Source organism: Antechinus flavipes, chromosome 5, assembly GCF_016432865.1.
Source record: "Antechinus flavipes isolate AdamAnt ecotype Samford, QLD, Australia chromosome 5, AdamAnt_v2, whole genome shotgun sequence".
NCBI classification, from domain to species: domain Eukaryota; kingdom Metazoa; phylum Chordata; class Mammalia; order Dasyuromorphia; family Dasyuridae; genus Antechinus; species Antechinus flavipes.
In genome coordinates this window covers 45,753,391-45,774,552 of record NC_067402.1, presented here as the reverse complement: position 1 = coordinate 45,774,552, position 21,162 = coordinate 45,753,391, and the positions used below count along the sequence as shown (strand labels likewise).

The window sequence follows — 21,162 nt, the reverse complement described above, 5'->3', positions numbered from 1 at the left end:
TATTTATTTATTTATTTTTTTAAATAATGTTATTGTATAAATTACGGTTTTGGTGAAGGATACTTATTCATTCAAAAAACTGTTTTTGACTCTCTGTAAGGCAATATGCTGAATTATATAGAAGATCCAAGGCAGAAAATTAATCTTACAGCTAGGGTAACCTGGGAAGGCTTCAGGAGGGAAGTAGAATTTGAACTTTGAACTAGTCCTTAAAAGACAATATGGTATAATGGAAAGAGAACTGGATTTGGAATCATAGAAACCCCCCCCCCCCCCAAGTTCTAATTCCAATTCTGCTAATCATTGCCTGATAGATCCTGAGCAAAATACTTTAAAAATTCATTGGATTTCCTTACCTGTAGAAGGAGGGTGGCACATTAACAGATTGTTAATAAATTCATAAATTGGTACTTCAGAAAGCAATTTGGAATCATCCCTCAAAGTCACTAAACTGAATACTCTTTGATCCAGCAACATCCTGTACCCCAGAGATGAAATAAAAGTCCTATCTACAAAAATGTTTATTGCAGATTTTTTTTTAATGGAAAATAACTGAAAATCAAGCGTTGTCCATCAATAAGGTAAGAATGACTCAACAAATTATAGTATATGAATGTAATAGCCTAATATGGCATATAAAAACTGGCAAAATGATTAGTTTCTGAAAAATCTGGGAATACTTGAATGAATGAGCATTCTTTGTCATTTTAGGAAAATGTAATACATGTTTATGAAGTAACTTTATATTTAATTTTTCATCAACAAAACCATATAAAACCAATTCATAATTTTTTTAGAGTTCCTTAATATTTTAAACGTAATTCCAACTATGCTAATCATCACATACTCTCTGAGTATGTACTGTGTACATAACACAGGTGTAGGATGCCAATTAGAAGTAATAAGCCAGATAATATGTATACAATGTTCTAATTCTGCAAAATGATTTGCCTATTCCAATAGAGCACTATAACTACTGTGTATAGAAAATATTATAGGTTGGTAAGGAACCCAAAGCTCTATCTGCTTTCTAAAGAAAGTATGTATACCCTTTGTCTGTAAGGAATTTATACTGTAATTCCTTCCAAAAAAAGAACGCACATAAAGTAAAACAAACTGTACTTCATGTAATTCCTGATATGTGTTACCACATAATGGATTTTGTTGTGGGAACTAGATTTCAAGCCACATGAGGGTTGAGACACTCTCCTCCCTACCATCTATATTTATTAATTTTTATCCCTCATTCTGCCTAATGATGTCTTGTAGTCAGTGGTTATTTTGTAAAGACCTTTGACAATACCTGGGACATACTTAAATTCTTTGTTGGCGACCAACCTAATGCTGCAATATAGACAGTAACTGTAGAAGGATGGAATGTTGGTAACTTTATGCTCTTACCATAATGGTGTTTTGTACATTTTTGAAGAAGGAAGTTATGAGGCTTTGCACGGCATTCCAAGAAGATTGAAGTAAGTGAAGAATATGTGCTTCTGATAACATAATGAACAGACTTAAGAATCTGCTATCCAAGCTATTTTCTCCATTGCAGTAAAGTTGGGTAAAATGACAAATCATATTATTCTTGACAGAATTTCTGGGCATCAGTTTCCATTTCTGTAAGAGATTGGATTAGATGTTCGAAACTATGTTTAGGTCTAAATCTTATTATTCCATCTTCTACCTAAAACAGAAGATTATTTATTCCTAAAATAGTCACTTTGCACCCAACCCCACCCCTTCTTTTAAGTAAGGACATATTACATGGAAGCATTTTCTCCTCTCCCTCTTTTAAAATTTTATTATGTTTTAAGGATCTTGCTAATCAAACTTCATAGAATCAGTTGCTTTAATAAATAAGAGCTGTCCCTTCTCTAGGGTTAAAAGCAGACACTATTCCAGGACAACTGAACCAAGCCACCCTAACTTCTCCTTTCCCTGGAGTTTACTATAGCCAGTGCTCAGAAATTTGTGGATCCAATCACAGCTTCATGCCTATGGTTACCTTGTGGCACTATCATTTTTCCTGATAAACTAGGAATATCATCACAAATATGATGTTTTAGGAAGCTTTATTGTTCACTAATATGCATGATAAATTGGAGAAGAAAGACTGAAAACAGGAAAGCTTGATGGGAGGCAATTGTAGATGTGTATAAAATGAGTGTAAAAGATATAGCTAAGGATGGTTATAATAGGAATGGAAGAAAATTAAAGACTGAGAAAAATCAGGCCTTTCCAGTGGGAACTTAGTTTGAATTGCTACTCCGGCAGTAATCCTATATATGATCTCAGTGATTTATGAACTCACAGCTCTTAGAATTCTTCTAATCTATATCTATTTGAGTGTTTATTGTAATTGCAAAAACGTTAAGTGACAACAGAAATATATGGGTAACACTATGATTTTTTACAAATGAAATGAAGAATAGGAGGAGATTTGTCCTGGCTTCAGACAAGATTACGTCATATAATTTATATGGTTTAAAAGTCCTTGTTGGAAGTAGCATAATTTTGAGAGCAATGAATGATCAAGTCTTAAGGTAACTAAAGAATAAACAATGAAAACTACTGCCCCACATCCCTAATTTCCCACCCACATAATGTTTTTAAGAATAATATATGCATAGGATATCTAGGTGGCACAGTGGCTAGAGCTTCTATCTTGGAATCAGGAGCACCTGAATTCACATTCCATCAGACATTTAGCAGCATGATTCTGGGTAAATCACTTAACTCCAATCGAAAGACCATTGAAGGATGGAAAACAATTTGTTTCCATTGTATTTATCATTTGTTGGTCATGAAAATGTGTTTGATTCACTAAAGGACAGTATTTCTTTTTTTGCTGAGACAATTGGAGTTGTGACTTGCTCAGGGTCACATAGGAAGTATTAAGTGTCTGAGGTCGGATTTGAACTCAGGTCCTCCTGGTTTCAGGAATGGTCCTCTGGACAGTATTTTTTAAAAGACTGAATAAGCTGCCTTCCATATGCATATCAGTTATAACACAATTTTTTGAGAGATATGACAACAGAGATAACCAGATCAAAAAACAGTTTCTCTAAATCTAGAGTTCTTAGTACTCATGAGGTCTGTGTATAAACTTCAGGGATATGTAAACTTGGGGGGGAAATACATTTTCCCCTACTAATCTCTACTTAAAATGTAATATTTCCTTTCTTTATTTAAGAATATGATTCTCAGAAGGGGCCCATATGTTTTACCAGACTGCTAACGGTTTCCATGGCACAATACAAGTCAGTGAGATCCTCCTGATGCTTTTGTTTGAAGATAGCATTGTATTAATTGTATTAAATCTTGGAATATTTAGTCTCTTGAATGAGCTGTATAAACTACTCAAAAGAGGTTAGCTATAACAGGAAATGGCATGCAGAAATACATCAGACAGCATACATACAGCATACATAAATATACTATCAGTTCACAGTAGGATGTATGTTATTCTAGGAGGACTAGCACCTTTAGTGTGAGGGCTGCCCCTCCATCTTTTGTACCTACCTATTCATCCATTTGTCACCTGTGGCTCCAACCAACTGGAGCATGAGCAGCTGCCGCATACCAATAAAATGTCTTGGCAGACAGGCTAGGCCAGATTGAGGATAACTGCTGGGCCTCAAATCCTTCAGTGAGATAAGAGGATATCTGTCATTAAATATGTGAAGATTTCATCTGATGAAATGGGTAGGTATGAACAGTTTGTTCCAAGGACTGTGAAGGTAGCTGAAGCAAGTGCTGTAGATACTTAATAAGCTTGGTCAAACATCAAAGATCCCAACATCATCCATCCCTTACTACTGCCAGTTGCTCTGACTGTTGTCTTGCCAGTGGACTTCCATGATTCAGGAAGAGAGAATGGAGTAAGATGTCTTTGTGCAACTCTGCCTTACCAAATCTAATTCATGCACAAATCAAAACACCACCTCATAATGTCATTGATCCTCTTCAAAAACAAAGGATAAACTACAGCAGTAAAAAGAGTACAATGCTACTGTCCAGATTGACATGTAATTCAATGGACAACTGATAATATCGGAGTTCATCCACTATTATTATATCTTGGACAGATGTTTAAATTGGCAATGAGTTGGGTCAAGGATTAAGCAATAAAATTAATAGGATGGATTTCCTTTGAGAAATTATAACATTCTTTTAATGACTTCAAATACTTACCTGAAACATTACTCTCTCTATATTTTTTGCTGGGACAATTGGGGTTAAGTGACTTGTCCCCCAGAGTCACACAGCTAGGAAGTGTTAAGTGCCTGAGACCAGATTTGAACTCGGGTCCACCTGATTTCAGGGCTGGTGCTCTATCCACTGTGCCACCTAGCTGTCCCACATGCTTCTATATATATATTTTGGGGGGGTAGAGGGGAGAATTTTTTTTAATCATTTATTAATGTATTTATTTTTAATAACTTTTTATTGACAGAACCCATGCTAGGCTAATTTTTTTATAACATTATCTCTTGTACTCCTGTTCCGATTTTTCCCATCCCTCCACCCCCTTCCCCAGATGGCAAGCAGTCCTATACATGTTAAATAGGTCATAGTATATCCTAGATACAATATATGTGTGCAGAACTGAACAGTTCTCTTGTTGCACAGGGAGAATTGGATTCAGAAGGTAGAACTAACCTGGGAAGAAAAACAAAAATGCAAACAGTTTGCATTCATTTCCCAGTATTCTTTCTTTGGGTTTAGCTGCTTCTGTCCCTCATTGATCAATTGAAACTGAGTTAGAGCTTCTCTTTGTCGAAGAAATCCACTTCCATCAGAATACATCCTCATAAAGTATCATTGTTGAAGTGTATAATGATCTTCTGGTTCTGCTCATTTCACTTAGCATCAGTTCATGTCTCTCCAAGCCTCTCTGTATTCATCTTACATGCCTATATTTTTAATGCCAGAGTTCTTATGCTATGTAAGTATGAATCACAAAATACTATAGTTTCAAAGAATTGGAATTGAGTACCATCCGAAGGGCAGTACTACGTATTGTGTGGGTTTGATCAAACTAAGGCATATCATAAATATCTAATTATGAAGAAGAATCAGTTTAAAAGCTATCATCAAAGAAACATATGAATGAAAAAGGACAGAGAACTGATCATATTGTAATGATAGCCAGCCCATTTCTATAGCATATTAAGGTTTGCAAAATGCTTTATATATATTATCCCATATGTAATATGGGATAAAATATCAAATATACTATTTGATCTTAGGAGGCCAAGGATAGCCTACATATGCCATTGATATTCTGCAGGTATCATTGTCACTTGAAGAGGGGCTGCCAAGACTTGGACAAGTGGAACAGGACAGACAAGCTTGTATGAGTGGCTGGCTGTGTTCTTGAAAGGAGTAGTCCCATCCATGAAACCACAGATCTATTTGAATATTTTAAGAAAAGATAAATTAGAGTTTATAGCTTTTGAAAGAAATCTTTCCTTTGAAAGGAAAAACTGAAGTTGTAATTACTAGACTTAGATTCATATATTCTTGCTTTTCTCTTTGGAAATTATCACAATTTTTAAAATTATATTTAGATATTACAAAAAATAAAGGATAAAATCCACCCCTTTAAGTTGCAGTGCAAAATGGAAGTACTTCGTTGTTTCAAAGGTGCAAAGTCAAGAAAAAAATGTGCAAGCACAGTAAACGTACTCAAAATTATTTTAAATATTTCCTGATATATTGTATTTGGATAATATAGAAATCTATTTTTTATTTCAACTTTATAAATAAATGAAGAATTTTGTTCTGGCACCTTTTGCAATATCTTCATTATCTATAGTCTTCTGTTCTTTATCTTTTGGAGAAAACATTCTTGCTTTCTCTTTGAGCCTTAGTTTACTCATCTGTAACTGAGAAAGTTGAATTAGATGTTTCACTAAGGCACTTCACTACTTTTTTATTTTGCTATTTTATCTTTTTTATAATTATGTAATTTTGATTAGCTGTGCCAGTTCTGTAGTAGTAAGGAACTGAAGTGTGGTTATGGACCACTGTCTAACTTGTTAAAAGAGAATTGGAAACAGGAAATTTGAAGTTGAAACGAAAGAGACCACATCCACATAAATTATAATTAGAGATAAAATAAGCATTTTCAGAGTTATTTGGGGGATATTGCTCTCTTGCCTTGATACCTCTACATAGTCTACCTTGAGCATATAAGAATTATGTGCAGTGCTTGCATGCTTCTAGGTAGCAAAGTTTTCATCACCTACATTAGCACACACTTTAGTGCTCAGAAGTTTATAATTCAAAGAGGCATCATTATTTAGTAAATCATTTTGTAACTATAAAGAATGGAAGAACATATGGTTCTATAAGGAATAGTAAAGTAATTGTGTGCTTTGTAGGATAAATAATCGGTTTTTTAACGTGAAACAGTTGAGAAAAGTTAATTCTTATATAAAGCAAGATTAAAGTATTGCTTATGTTTTCTTAAGATTCTAAAGATTATCCAACCCTAATTATATCCTAAAAATGTTGCTGCATTCTCAGGTAGGATGGTATGTGGTTTTTTCCCCTTAAATTATGTTGTACAACTTCTTTTTGATGAAGTGTATGTTATTTTACAGATAAATCTATGTGAATGAAACCTGTAATTTGCAAACAAAAGCTGCATCTCTTGCTTAAAAGTGAGATTAAATTATATGTAATTCATCTTATACATAAAATACTAGTTATTTTGTTATTAGAAAAAGGAAGATAGGTCCAAACAATCTTAATGCTTTCAAACATTTAAAAGAGGTCTTTAAGTGTGTCTTCAATGGAAGGTTTTCTACTGAAAAGTGAACTACCTATAGCATTCCTCAGCTCAAAAGGGTTCGTGACTAAAAAAAAAAAAAAAATCCTGCTTCAAACTTTTTCTAGTCTGGCTCCAGCCTCCTTTTCTAAATTTATGACCTATTACTCTCCCCATGTGATGAAGCCAAAATGACCTCTTGGCTGTCTGATCCAGCATCTCCTACCCCTTCCTTTCATACAAGCTCTTCTCATACCTAGGGAGAGATCCCAGAGCATGGGAGTCAAGAAACAGGAGAGCTCTGTACCTGTCAATGAAAACAAAGTTAATATGTGATCATTAAGAAGAGTGATAGTGGTGGACAGGAGCAGCAAAGCCTGTTTGTAAGTTATATATAGAAGGTGACCCTTGAATTTTGTATTTTAAGGGGATTAGAGATTCTGTGAAGTAAAAATGAAGTGAGGGGTGTGCATTTTAGGTGTGGGGGATATACAGTGGTCGAGAATCTTCATGAAAAACAGAGTAGTCCAGTTAGGTTGTATTATGGAATGTGGGCAAGAGAACAATAGACTAAGGCAGATCATATAATTTCCCTGGTGATTGTACTAGGTGATCTTTATGGTCCCTCCTATCTCTTACTCTTTGATGCTCTAAGTTATATCCCAAGAAAATGATAATTTCTTGAAGGAATGCCAAGAGAATGTTAGCTGCTTGGTGGGGAGGGGAGGGAAGTGGGGGGTGGATTGTCTTAGTGATGCTTTTTCTTTCTTTCTTTTATATTTGTTCCTCAGTGTTTGCCTGTTGTCTGGTACAACATATTAAGAACCTAAGTGGTTTTTAAATGATTGAAAACTGTAACAGTCAACTAACATTTACTAAGTGCTATAATGTTCCAGGCACTATAGTAAGCCCTGAGCATAGAGGGAAAAATGATCCTTGCTCTTAAGAAATTCATAGTCAAAAAGGAAAAAAGCATGCAAAATGTTTGTGGGAATTATATTTGTATGCATTCATTCACAGAATCAACAAATTGGGGACACCTTATAGGGAAAACACTAAGATTAAGGAAGGCTGGGAAAGGCTTCTTGTAGAAGTAGAAACTTTCATTGAGACTTGAAGGAGGCCAAGGAAATTGGGGGAGGGGGGGCGGGAAAATTTGAGGTAGGGGGACAACCAAAGAAATGTTCATGTTGAGATTTTGGCATGTCATTTTTAAAGAAACATAGGATGTCCAATGAGTACATGGAAAGGAATAAGGAGCAAAGAGATGACTAAGGTGATAAGGGGCCAGATGATAATGGTGGTAGAAGCCAAATAGAACTTGATTGCTCTTGGAGCTAGAGGGAGAATCTGAAGTTTACTTATGAGAACATGATAAAATCAAATATTTAGGTAGTGTAACAACCATGCCTAAAATTCTTAAGACAGATAATTTACCTTTTGTTTCTGTCATCCTTTGCTCCCAGATCATTTGTAGAAAACTGCCTGGAGAGCTCTGTAGCCACCAACACGTTCTTCTCAGGGCCAGTTTCCAATGAGAAGTTTGTGATCAACATTGAAAATAACATGCATCTCAGATAACTTTGGAATTTACCGGACAAATCAAGCATCTAGAAAGTATTGGGTGTTATAATAATTCCTCTGATGTGTGAATCTGTTTAAGGTTTACAACAACTTACCTGACAGTAATCAACTTAGGTAAGAATGCAGATATTATTTTTGATGAACTCTCACAATCTAGAGGTAACAATACAACATATTGAGAAAACTAGTTCCTGATATGATAATCTCATTTTAGAGTCAAGTCTGTATAATAGAGCCACTTCTTTTTACTAGGCCTTCAGGTTCTGTTCATCCTCATGTTGACCTTGTTTCTTATCTAGGTATCCCCTCCTAATTTTAACTTTGGCCTTATCCTTTATGTTCAGTAGTCAAAGAAATTAGATGTGATCTATAGCTTTCTATTAGTTATTTAAGGTAGTAAGAAGTGATTTTAAGTGGTAGAGAGCTTACCATTAAGTTGTTAAGCTGCCTGACCCTTCGTGATTTCATTTTTATGGATTTTTCTTGGCACGATAAAAAAGTGCTTTCCTGTTTTTTTCTCCAGGACCCCCATTTTTATAGTTGAAACGGAGACATACAGATTAAATGACTTGCCCAGGGTCACAGAGCTAATGTTTGAGCTGGGCTTAAACTCGGGTTTTTCTGACTCTCAGGTTCAATACTTGTTCTATCTATTGCCTCACGTAATTGCCCTAGCTTCCTGACACTGTCCTAAAAATAATGATTTTGTAAATTGTTCTATTGATCTTTTCTGTTGAATAGTATCTCATATATTTGAACACCTTCTCCTTTTTTAGTTTGAGATTGAACAGTTTTGCTTTTCTTTCCTTCACCCAAGAGTTAAGGTTCAGTTCTATACTATGTATATAAGGAAAACGTTCAGTGATTTCAACTGCATCAAATTGCCCACTGCAGCATGAGTTGTGTCCACGTGACAGCAGTAGATAAATTACAGGGGTGTTCAAACAGATTTTCCTTGACTCAACAAGGAGACAAGTTGGAAAATTTGTATTTTAAAGTTCATTTTATGGGGCAAAGTACAAAACCTGGGCATAGTTTTAAGACAGTGTGGACATGAAATGGTGTTACAGTTTAACAGAAAGTTAATTTGTGCATCATTAAATATTTGAGTGAATTTTCTATTTAAATAAAAATTTTTTTAACAATCTGGTTTTCCTCCTGTTGTATTTTTCAAAGCTACAGTTAGTTTCTAACTTAGTTTCTTAAGGGAAAGCCTCTTTGTGAATATTATTTTACACTCTAATTTGAAATCTTTTTCTTCTTTAGAATGTGAAGCATGTTGCAAAAGTACTCAAGAAGTGGCTGAAGGGGAAAGGGACAAGGTGCCACTAGCTACCAAGGTAACATCATGGGAAATACAACCACCAAATTCCGCAAAGCGCTTATCAATGGAGATGAAAACTTGGCCTACCAAATATATGAGAGCAACCCTCAGCTAAAAGAATCCCTAGATCCAAATTCGTCTTATGGGGAGCCTTACCAGCACAATACTCCATTGCACTATGCTGCTAGACATGGAATGAACCGGATATTAGGGTAAGTGTTACTGTAATGATACATAGCTACACACACACACACTCTCTCACTCTCACTCTCACTCTCACTTTTTTTTGCAAAGCGCTTGGGGTTAAGTGACTTGCCCAGGATCAGACAGCTAGTGAATGTTAAGTGTCGGAGGCCTGATCCCAAACTGGTACTCTCTCCACTGTGCCACCTAGCTTCCCTGTCCACTCCCCACTGCCCATTTTGCCACTGTATTTGAGGCATGCCTTCTGAGAATTAATAAATCGGTATTAATTGATTTTTTTCCCCCTAGAATATTTAAATGATCATGTAGAAGTATTATGGTGGGGTATATAGGTTATTGTACTTAGAATCCGAAAGGTATGAGTTCAAATCTTGTTACTGATAATCTGTGAGACTTTGAACAAATTGATTTATTTCTTTAAGTCTCTGGAAAATCCCCAAGATTTATTTGTTGAGATGTAGATAGTTGTAGGACAGTTGGGGGAAGGAGTGAGTTCTTCCACCTAACATTCCTGTCCAAGCATTTATATATTAAGGAATCAAAAGTAGTTTATACATTTTCGTTAGATATTTAGTAAGAATTTCATTTTCCATAATACAAGTCTTTGAAATGCAGAACATTTTAATTCTACAAAAGTAAGACACTAAGGATTAGTTGTTGAAAAGGCACTGAAAAATAAAAATATATATATTTACTTCAGCTTTACTTTGATACTTTGAAGGATACATTATATCAGTGTTGATACTCAATCCACCAGAAATATTACTCTTCTGTGACTTCTTTTTATAGTTTTTTCTCTGTGTTTTCTTATTAAATGTTTCCTATAGATTTTTTAAATATCTAGAGTATGGATTTTGAACCTGGGGGCCATGAATTTTAAAAATATTTTTAAATAAATAAACATTTCCTTTGCAATTTTGTGTTTTTTAATGCATTTAAAATATTCTAAGAGAGGTCTCTGGGCTTCATCTCACATGCAGAAGGGGCCATAACATTAAAAAAATTTAATCTCTGATCTACAATCTACTCACATGGTTCATTTATTGTCTGTTCTCTATGCTGCATGACTCATCTACTGTGTGAAAGAGGTCATATCTGTGCCTGGTGACCATTGTGACTACTTCCCCTCTACGTTGGAGCTTTTCATTACCCTTTGAGTTACTTCAGAGCAACTTAGAAAAAACATTTTTTTGATGCTCCATTTTAATAGGATTATTTTTCCTAGTGATGCTATGTGACTATTAAGGAGTTTGGGATCAGTTAAAGCAGGGTTTCTTAAACTTTTTCCACCCGTGATCTCTTTTTGCTTGAGAAATTTTTATGTGACCCCTGGGTATATGGGTATACAAATAAAACATTTACTGTTCATCATAATTTTGCAATCTTCACATTCAGTTAAAAGAGCCCCTTATGGAAAGGCTCAAACCACAGTTTTAAGAATCTGGGATTTAAAGTACTTCTGAGATTTTTCCAAATTGCAACCCAGTCATTGCTTATTTCTGAGCCCATCCGAAGCACATGTCCAATTTAAACACATTGATATACTTCTCTGATGGGCTGTTCATTCTTCTTCATGTCATGCTATAACATGAAGTCTTTTTTTGTTTGCTTGTTTGTTTCCTTTAGTATGTAAAGCATCAGTATCCCAAATCAGTAAATACATTAGAATCTTTTACCTTGTAACTTAGTTATGTAACCCATAACTTTAGAAAATCACTTGTGAAATCCTGTGACTTCTATCATGCTTTCAGAGTACCTGCTTTATAATAATGTAAAGTATTATAAAAATATTTTGGAGATGAGAAAGCCAATTGAGTTCATAGTTGTGGACCTCTTGAGTTACTCCCTTCTTTAATACAGTACTTGGTGATTGTCTTTTCCCTCTCGTTATTTTCCTTTCTTTGCAATTGTTAGAACACTAGGTCCTCATGGGCGCAGGGCCTTTCTTTGTACCTGATATGTAGCATAGTGCCTATAACTTAGTATTTAGTAGTGCTTAATAAATATTTGTTTAATCACTTTGAAAATTGATATCTCAATGTTTTTAAAGCTATATTATATCCATTGTTGATTTCTTTTGTATATAAGCCTGGTCATTCTTTTGGACTTTATCCTAAGTATTAATACTACTTTTTGACGTAGTTTGTTTGGTATATAAGTAGGAAATTACAGATGTTATATTATTACTAATGAGAGTAGATTACTGTAAAAAAGCAACAACAGTGCCTTAATACTAGACAAAGTGATTTAAATTCCTATGAGTGATATGAAAACATTCTCTCTGTGACATCTCTATTTTCTTGGTTTCCTATCCCAGAAACCTTTTTCATCATCTTTTATGGTGATATCCCTTTCACTCTTTCTACCATTGAGTTCATTTGGTTTCCTTTCAAAATTGTTTTTTGATGTATCTTCCCTTTACCATCAGTATAGTTTTGTTCTTATCTATTCAACAAGACTGGATTACTTCAGCAGCTTCCTAAATAGCTGCTCAATTTTTTTCAGTCTCTTCTTTCTATACATAATACATGCTAGACTAACCTTTCTAAAACAGTCACCTTCTTAATGAAGTATTTATTAACTGTAACACTAAATCTCTTCATGATTTGGCCCAAGTTTATCCTTTCAAGCTTTATGGGTTTTCACTTATCAGCTCTCAATTCCAATCTAGTATTTCTTAAGTCTTCCACAGAAGCATAGTAATGCCATCCTCCCTTCCTTCTCTAATCCTAATGTTACTACTGTATTTTAAAATGTTTTCTTTCCTTTTTGACTGCTTATCCTTGAGAACCTATTTTAATTTCATTTCTTCTGTGACACTTCTTCCAATTACTTTCATTTATATATAAAAATACACATACACATATATAATATATGTAAGTATATAGGTAGATATACATACATTTTTAAAAAAACTAAAATAGTATTTTATTTTTTCCCATATTGTAAATTCTTATAATTGAAGAGTAGTATCTTCTGTTCCAATTGTAACTCTCAGCATACATCGATCAAAATTTTACTAAGTTAGTAATGATTATTATTTTCCTTAAAAATAAAACTTTCTGAGCATAGGGACTATTTCTTTTTGTATTTTCTCTCCAGCACCTATCAGTCATTAATAATTTATTAAGCTCTCACTATATTACAAACTTGGGATACAAAGAAAGACAAGAGTTGCTCGTCTTAAGCTCACATTCTAATGGGGAGGAAAACATGGGAATAACTAGGTACACTGAAGACATATGACGAGTAAGGTAGAAGGTAATTCAGTAGCAGGGGTAGAGGTGGGGGGAGGAGTCTTTTTACAGAAGTGGGACTTAGCCTGGGAAGGAAGAAGCAGAGGGGAGGCTATGGAAACAGGCGATAGAATGTCTCGTGTAGGGGAGTCTCTGTAGGCCAAGGTAGCTGGATCATAAAGTATATGTAAGAAGATCTGAAAGGTAGGAAGGGGTCAACTTTTAAAGAACTTCAGAAGTCACATAGCATTTTACATCTAATTCTAGAGAAAGATAGCAAGCCATAGGAGCAGTCATCATCACCAGAGCTACACTAAAAAAAAATCTCCTTGACAATTGAGTGTCCAGTGCATTGGAGTAGTAGAGGTCTGAGATGGGGAGGCTAGTTAAGGAGATTGTAACAAATAGAATTTGTATAGCACTTTCATTTTTGCAGAGTACCCTATTACATACATTGATGTTATGTGTTTTGATACAAGGATGGTGACTTGGTGAGTGGAGAAGAGGGGACACATTTAAGAATTGTGAAGAGAGAAAGATTATTTGCTACGGTGTACGTGGATTTCAAGCATGTATGTTAAACTGCTTGTGTGGGAGAATAGTAGTACCCTTGGCAGTAATAAAAAAGTTTGGAAGAATGGATGTTTTGAGAGGAAAGACAGTGAGTTTACTTTGTACTCATTGCATTTGAGATGCTCAGGACAAATCCAGTTTGAACTATCAAACAGCTAATGATGGAGGTCTGGAATTCAAGAGAATTTTTAGGGCTTGAATTAGAGATTGTTGAATCATTTGTATAGAAATGAGAATTGGGCAAGAAGAGTTGATTGTGGTTCACTAAGTGACATAACGTAGAGGGAAAAGGGAAGGGGATCTAAGAGTTGTAGGAGAGAAATCTGAGGAGATGCATGGGATCAAATTGTTGTAGGTCCTCCCCTAAAGATTGTTGGCCAGTAATTTTACGTCCTATTAGACCCAAGGAAACCTATCTCACAACAAGCAGAAGAATAGGTTAGGAGGTGGAAATGGGACCTAAAAAGGAAAAAGTCTTAACACATGGCTTGGTGCTGACAGTGGTTCTTGGGCTCCAAGGGAAACTGACAAGGATATCTTAAGTTTCACTTATTTTCATTGTTAAGTGAAACTGTAAATATATCTGTCCTCCCTGTCATTCTTGTAAGTCCCTGCCCCCCCCCACCCCCCCCAAAGAAAAAATACTACAACCAAAAACCAAAAGCCTGATTTCACAAGTAATGATAATGAGCCAAGCTTTGAATGATGGCTAATTTATGGATTCTCACTTATCAACACTTGATTGCCAGAATTTTAGCATTGCAAGACTTGAGCACATTGCTTTAATTATAATCAGATAGCTAATTTGCTTCATAGGTTTCTTCTTTACCCTTAACAACTCTGACTTTCTTAGAGTTATTTGCCTTTGTTACTTTTTATTTACTTTAAATTAATAATTGCATTGGAACAAATAATTAACTCTGGTTACTAACTTTAGGATATTCTGTTTGGTACTGCATAAAATCATGACTGAGGATTTTTTACCATGTATGTCAGCATGGTTTTATTGAGTACAATTTGGAAACTTCTTCAGAATTTTATCCCATGTTTGATTCTATTTTCCTTTCCCATATGAGAATTAAAGCTACTTTTCCTTTGTCTTGCATTCATTGTATTTAACCTGGCCAGATTTCTGAACTAGTTGGTAGTCATCTTAATTTTACCATTCTTTTGCATGTGACTCATCGTCCTAGTGCTTCTGATGTCTGTGTATAGTATCAGTATGAATTGATGCTTTCATATAAGTTTGACTACTGAAATCTGAGTAGTGTGGAGGACAAGACTAGACTTGCCTATTCATGATTTGTTATCTGCTAAGGCAGAATAAAAAAATATTAGACCGCCTTGTTTTCTCATAAATGGTAGTGTGGCAACAACAACAATGGTTCCATCTCTTTAGACATAGCAATTGCCTCTACTAGAAAGCAAATCCCCCCTGCAGCAAGATTGATTAGTAATAGAATTAAATGTCTGCTATTAATACCTTTCCTCCACCCCCCACAAATAATATTTTATGAATATTTTCTTTCAGTGAAGATGGAGTTGACCTTAAAACAGTCTGATGTTTTAAATAAATAAATAAGTAAATAAGCTGATGGCTTATCAGCTCATAGTTATAGAACTATTTGAAAAGGCCTTAAAAATCACCTGGTTTCACTTTATTTTTACAGATGAGGAAGTTTAGCAAACTGAAACAAGTAGAAAAGACTTTAAAATCATTCTCCTTGAAGAATGGTAGATTGCCATCAAAAACTAAGTCATTATTTGGAAACTGGTGTTCCTTACTGCCTTCTGTGGCAAAAATTCTTCAGATAATACAATCAATAGAGTTAGAGAGGAATGAATATTTAGAAATAGTCTAGTACATTTCCTTTTCCCTGATCTTTCTTATATTTAACAAGTTTCTGAATTATAGGAAAAGCCTTTCTATTTTGAAATAGTAAATATAAAAATAAATGCTCACAAAGTTGAGAACTTAGAGAACTATGACATTTTTAGCTTTGTTTTAGCTTTTGTTTGTTTGGGCAAAACTGGGTAGTTGTATTGGTTCTTCCTCTCACTATCTTTCTTCTTCCCCAACCCCAATGTTGGGGAGAGTTGGTAACAACTAAATTTTGGTTCTAGTGAGCATCTCTGAGCAGAATTACCCCATGATATTTTGTAGTACTATTGCCTTAGCTTTCTAGCTGTATTCCCTCATCCATACACTCCACCCCATCTCTTTTATTCCATCTCCATTTTTTACCCGTAGATTCAGTGCTCTGACTTTAACAACTTCTAGAACTCATTTCAACTCCAGGCCTAGAATGTTCTCCCTTCTGTTTCAACTGCTAATTTCTTTTTTAAGTATCAGCTAAAACCCTACCTTCTGCAGAAAGCCTTTGCCAATCCCTCTTAATTCTAGTGCTTTCCTTCTGTTAATGAATTGGGATTTATCTTTTATGTGTGCACATATACATACATGTGTGTATGTACGTACCTTGCTTATATATATTTATTTGCATATTTACTCCTTTTAATTGTAAGCTCCTTTAAGGGCAGGGATTGTCTTTTGCCTCTTTTTTGTAAGCCCAGTGCTTTTTTGTGAACCGATGTGCTGCATAATTTTGGCAAAGGTATATTAAAGAATTTTTGTAAAATCTTAGCTAATTTTCTCTTAATAATCTAGCAATTATGTTTGTTTTTTTAGAATTTGAGTGTTTTTACTTTTCATATTATAAAGAATAGAAATATATTCTAAAGAATTCATTTTGTAATGTTTTAGATTTTTAAAATTATCATCAAAAAGTCTACATAGGAGACATTTGGCATCAACAGCTACAGTGAGTGTATTTTCCACAACATAATTTGGGATGCATGGAAATTCCTTTTTTAAAAAAGTTAAAATATGCTTTCTTTTCTCCTCAAAGTCCTCTTGGAAAGTACAGAATAAAGGAGGACAATGCTCCTGTTCTCCAGCATCTCTAAACTGAAATTCTGTTGAGTTTGGAATATATTATATTGTCCCAGTTTTTATTTGAACAATAGATAGTATTAGGGTCCCCATTTTGGCCCTGGTTTTAAAATTTTCATAGTATATTAGTGGTCAATACCTTTAGCCAGAGGTCCTCAAACTTTTAAAATAGGGGGCCAGTTCATGTCCTTCAGACTGTTGGAGGGCCTGACTATAGTAAAAACAAAACCTTTGTTTTGTGGGCCCTTAAATAAAGAAACTTCATAGTCCTGGGTGAGGGGGATAAATGTCCTTAGCTGCCACATCTGGCCCGCGTTCCCCAGTTTGAGGACCCTTGTCTTAAGCATTAGGAATAGTATTCTGTGTGTCTGTTTTTTCTTAGTTATTAGTATATTGGCTCCTTTTTATTACAGTATCATTTATAAAATGTAAATGGTTTAATTTATTAAAACATTTTTGGATTAATGTTATATTTTCTAAATTTTCATATGTAAAGTCTGTCAGTGGATTTAAGTAGATCTTGCGATCAAATATATACTCTGTAAAAATTTATATTAATAATAAAGTGCATTTGTAAGGATTTTGATTCACTTCATAACACTTATGTTGAAATTCCAAATATCTTTCTGTTAAGATATCAGTATTAATTCAAGCAGTAAATTTTTATTAAATGTCCATTGTGCTTATCAGGTTCCTTGTTAAATACTCAGGCTCCAAATAAAATTAAAAAACAGCCCATCACCTTCAGGAGTTCACAGTCTAATGGGGAAGACAACATGTAAATAAGCTGTAGATAGGATAAATTATAATCACAAAGGGAAACCATTAGAATTATGGGGGAATTAAGAAGAACTTCCAGGGAAAGGTGAAATTTTAGCCAGGATATGAAGAAAGTCAAGGAAATCCGGAGGTGGAGATGAGAGAAAGAAAATTCAAGGAATTGGCAAAATTCCTTGCCAATGAAAATGTCAGTGCAGACCTAGCTTCCATCCATGCTTCCTTCTACTCTTCCAGCTTTGAGGTGGATATCTCAGCCTCATGGAATATAATGTCATTCACATCAAACTTTCTAGGAAGTTGGATCTTAAGAGAAGACCTTGAAGAATCTAATCATATCCGTTCTTCCTAACCACTAATACTTTGCCTGAATTTATTCCCTGATGGTTAGCATACCCCAATTCCCTTATACACCCTCCATTGACTGATCTACAAACCCCATTCTGTACTGCCCTCCTTGTTCCTGTCATTTCAACTATAGTGTGCTGGAGAGTGTGGCTATCAAGACCCCTAGTGTTCAACTTTCAGAAAGAACATTTACACCTTGGGAATTGTAAATATTACCACCAGGAAGGATTTGATTTGTTGTTTTGTTGATGGTCATAGACTTAAGAAAGTGATCGACATGGCTGATTTAGGATCCATTTCCCCCATCCCCCTTCCCTCTATCCCCCTCCAGTCATATCTAGTTGTTAAGCATTTATCATCAAATCTTTCACTTCAACCCAAGCCTCATATGTTTCACTCATTTCCACTGAGACCTCTAGAATGCCTACTCTGTAATGAACAGACTTTTCTTGCTCCTTCTGTTGAGGTCTAGATTTGGGGTACTTAAATAAAATTAGGGTTTAGTTGAGGTCTAGTGGCAGGTTTGGGGTACAGGGAGTCAAGCAAAGCTCCCCTGCAACTACCTTGGATTCGGCGCAAGGATAGGGTAGTAAATGGAGTCTAGTAGCGGCGTGAGTCCCCAATACAAGCATTTATTGGCCCGAGAGTTAGATTGATAAAAGATAAAAGAGGTTTATTATTGGGTAAGCAAGGTTAAAGTATAAGCGAAGGTAGAGATAAGGAGGGCACCGGACAGAGGGTCCTCACATGGCTAGCATGTTTGGAATCTCTGCAAAGAGGGGTTTCCAGTGTGGCCTTTTTATAATAGGAGACTTAGCTCGAGGGGCTTTTGGGTGTAGCCCCAAAGTTGGTTCAGATCCAGGTGGGGTTGGGACAGATCCGGATCTTCTATTGGAATTTAAAGGGACCAGGATTTGTGAGTCAACGGGTAATTACATTCACTAGGAGGGAATGGAAATCTAGAAACTAATCTTTCCCACATCACTTCTACTTTCTAATATGATACCTGACCCTCTCCTTATGACCCTGCTTCCTTCTTTACCCTTTCTAATAGAGGTTGCCTTATATCATAACTTCTTTTCATAGTCATAGTGGGAAAATTGGAATATTCCTTGTTCCTCATTGCCACTTCTAGACTTTTCTTCTGTTACAATAACTCAATACCTTCTCCTTTATTTCGAGGTTCACAATATACAGATTTGTTGCTCATCCAAAACCTGGTATCTGTTATTTATCAACTTCCTCACATACTCTGCTTCTTTCCCTAATGAATTCAGTACCTGATTTACAATCCTTTTCTTGAGCCCAAATCTGGCCTTAATAATTAGGGAGTCCAAAATACATACTAAAAATGCCTCAAATACTTTAACTTCTAGTTTCTTAGTCTGTTCAATTTCTATGACCCACTTCTCCACCCCACTTGCATTACACATATCTTTATGTTCATGAATTTTTAAAGAGCCATATTTATCATAATCTTTTATCATTCCATTTTGCTCTATTTCTCTTTTCTTCTTAGTCACTCTGACCTCCATTTTCACCATTCTTTTTCAGTTTTTTCCTAAGTTATTACCCACATATTATCTATACTCTTCTTTTTTCCCCCTTTCTCTACTCCTTGGTGAACTATTTCAATCTTACACCTTAACTATGCAGATTAGGAACTAGCCACCTAAGGCATAAGCTTGCTTCTTAATTGCCTCACTCTGAGTAACAAACACTCAGTGGATAGCAAGTGAGAATCCAAGGCTCATTGTTTTTTTGTCTCATTGTTTCTATACAATTTCATAACTCACTAACTGTTCCTCATTTTCTATTCATGAATTTCTTTAAGCTTGAAGCATTGTTCAGCTGCAAACATCACTTACTAAGTAATTTAAACTTAATTTTGTTGTGCCTGTCCATGACTAGCATTAGAAAAGTACTTCAAAAGTTTAGATTCCTAAGCTCCTGATAATTAAGAAGTATCTATGGCGACTTTCTCCTTCAATTAGGCAGTTGGATAACACAGGGAACAAGAGCTAGATAGTCAGGAAGACTCATGTTCAAATGTAACCTCATTCAGTTACTAGTTGTGAGACCCTAGACAAATCACTTAATTTCTTGCCTATTTTCTCATCTGTAAAGTGAAAGGATTAATAGCACCTTGAACATGCTGGGAGGATCAAATGAAACGAAAATAAGTGCTACATATATATTAGCTATAATTATAATGATGACAGTTTATCCTATTCCGGTCAGCAGAAATAAACAATTGAGCACCAAAAACCTTGTGCACTATCACTCATTTCTAGGCCCAGAAAGGATAAGACACCTTTAGACACCTAGGGAATTTCTATAATGCTCTATTGATGAGTTTTGATGAAGGATAGCAATTAGTTTTAAATTGACCTTTATTTTCAAAATTTGTCTTCTTTTGGTTTCTTTTGTAGAAGGAATATTTTTATATTTTTCTGTCTCATTTTTAGATGACAAAGTTGACTTCAGTGTATGATTTTGGACTACAGGAATGACAAAACATTTTGTAAAAAGGTGTTTTATACTCGTTGAGGTGTTGGATTTTTTTTGTTTTCATTCTGGAATAATTTGTCTTTGAAGTATAAATCTTATATAGAGATCTGCATATCAAAAGATGAATATCTTATATAGAGATCTGCATATCATAAGATAAAATGGATCTTTGTTTCATTTGCCAAATAATACGTGAAATACTTTGCTTAAGCCTGGTTAATCATTTAGAGACATTGCTTTTTATGAAGGATGAGCAACCACTTCCCAAATAGAAATCCACTTTTTCTTGTAGAAGTTAGCAGAATCCATATTTCATTAATAACTTCTAATGGACTCATTGTTTGGTTTATTTTGTTTACCTAATAGCCAATAGCTCCTTTTCCCCAAATATATTGATTTTAAATAGCTTTCTTGGAAGTTGTTCTCTAAAGTATTAATGGTTATATTTCAAGAAACAATATTAGCTACCATGATCAGATAATCAGAGGCAATATAAATGTCTACCATCTTGTGCCAAAGTCTTTCCAATGACCCTAACTTGTAGAAGAAAAATACAACTGAAGCAACAGCAAAAAAATGAAAACCCAAACTATTAATAAGACGCGATCTTCACACGATTGAAATTTTAATCAGAAAAATGTCCAAGATATTTTTTCATCATCTTATTTGTTATTGTTTAAGGATAGCCCCTTATTATCTCAGGAACTGTTATATGTAATAAAAGTTTGTGACTGCATAAATTTTTGTAATTTTTTTTTCATACTAAATAGTATACTTACCAATCTGCAATGAATCGTATGCTAATTTAAAATGGATATCGAATTTGAGGCCTTAGATTATCCCTTTGAATATAACATGTGTTACATAAGAAGAA

At 34.9% G+C, this 21,162-nt stretch overlaps 1 protein-coding gene across 6 annotated transcripts in view; it reads left to right on the top strand.

The window, feature by feature from the left end:
* The window catches only part of ANKIB1 (ankyrin repeat and IBR domain containing 1), a 154,259-nt gene that overhangs the window by 29,754 nt on the left and 103,343 nt on the right, over nt 1-21,162 (top strand). For 2 of the 6 annotated variants that reach the window (XM_052001114.1, XM_052001110.1), the window contains exons 2-3: nt 8,245-8,476; nt 9,629-9,898. In XM_052001114.1, coding sequence (XP_051857074.1) covers nt 9,711-9,898 — 188 coding nt within the window. In that variant the 5' untranslated portion in view covers nt 8,245-8,476; nt 9,629-9,710. Of the gene's footprint in view, nt 1-7,038; nt 7,162-8,244; nt 8,477-9,628; nt 9,899-21,162 lie in introns of those variants that run through there. The other 4 variants (XM_052001111.1, XM_052001113.1, XM_052001112.1 and 1 more) reach the window with 3 other exon arrangements.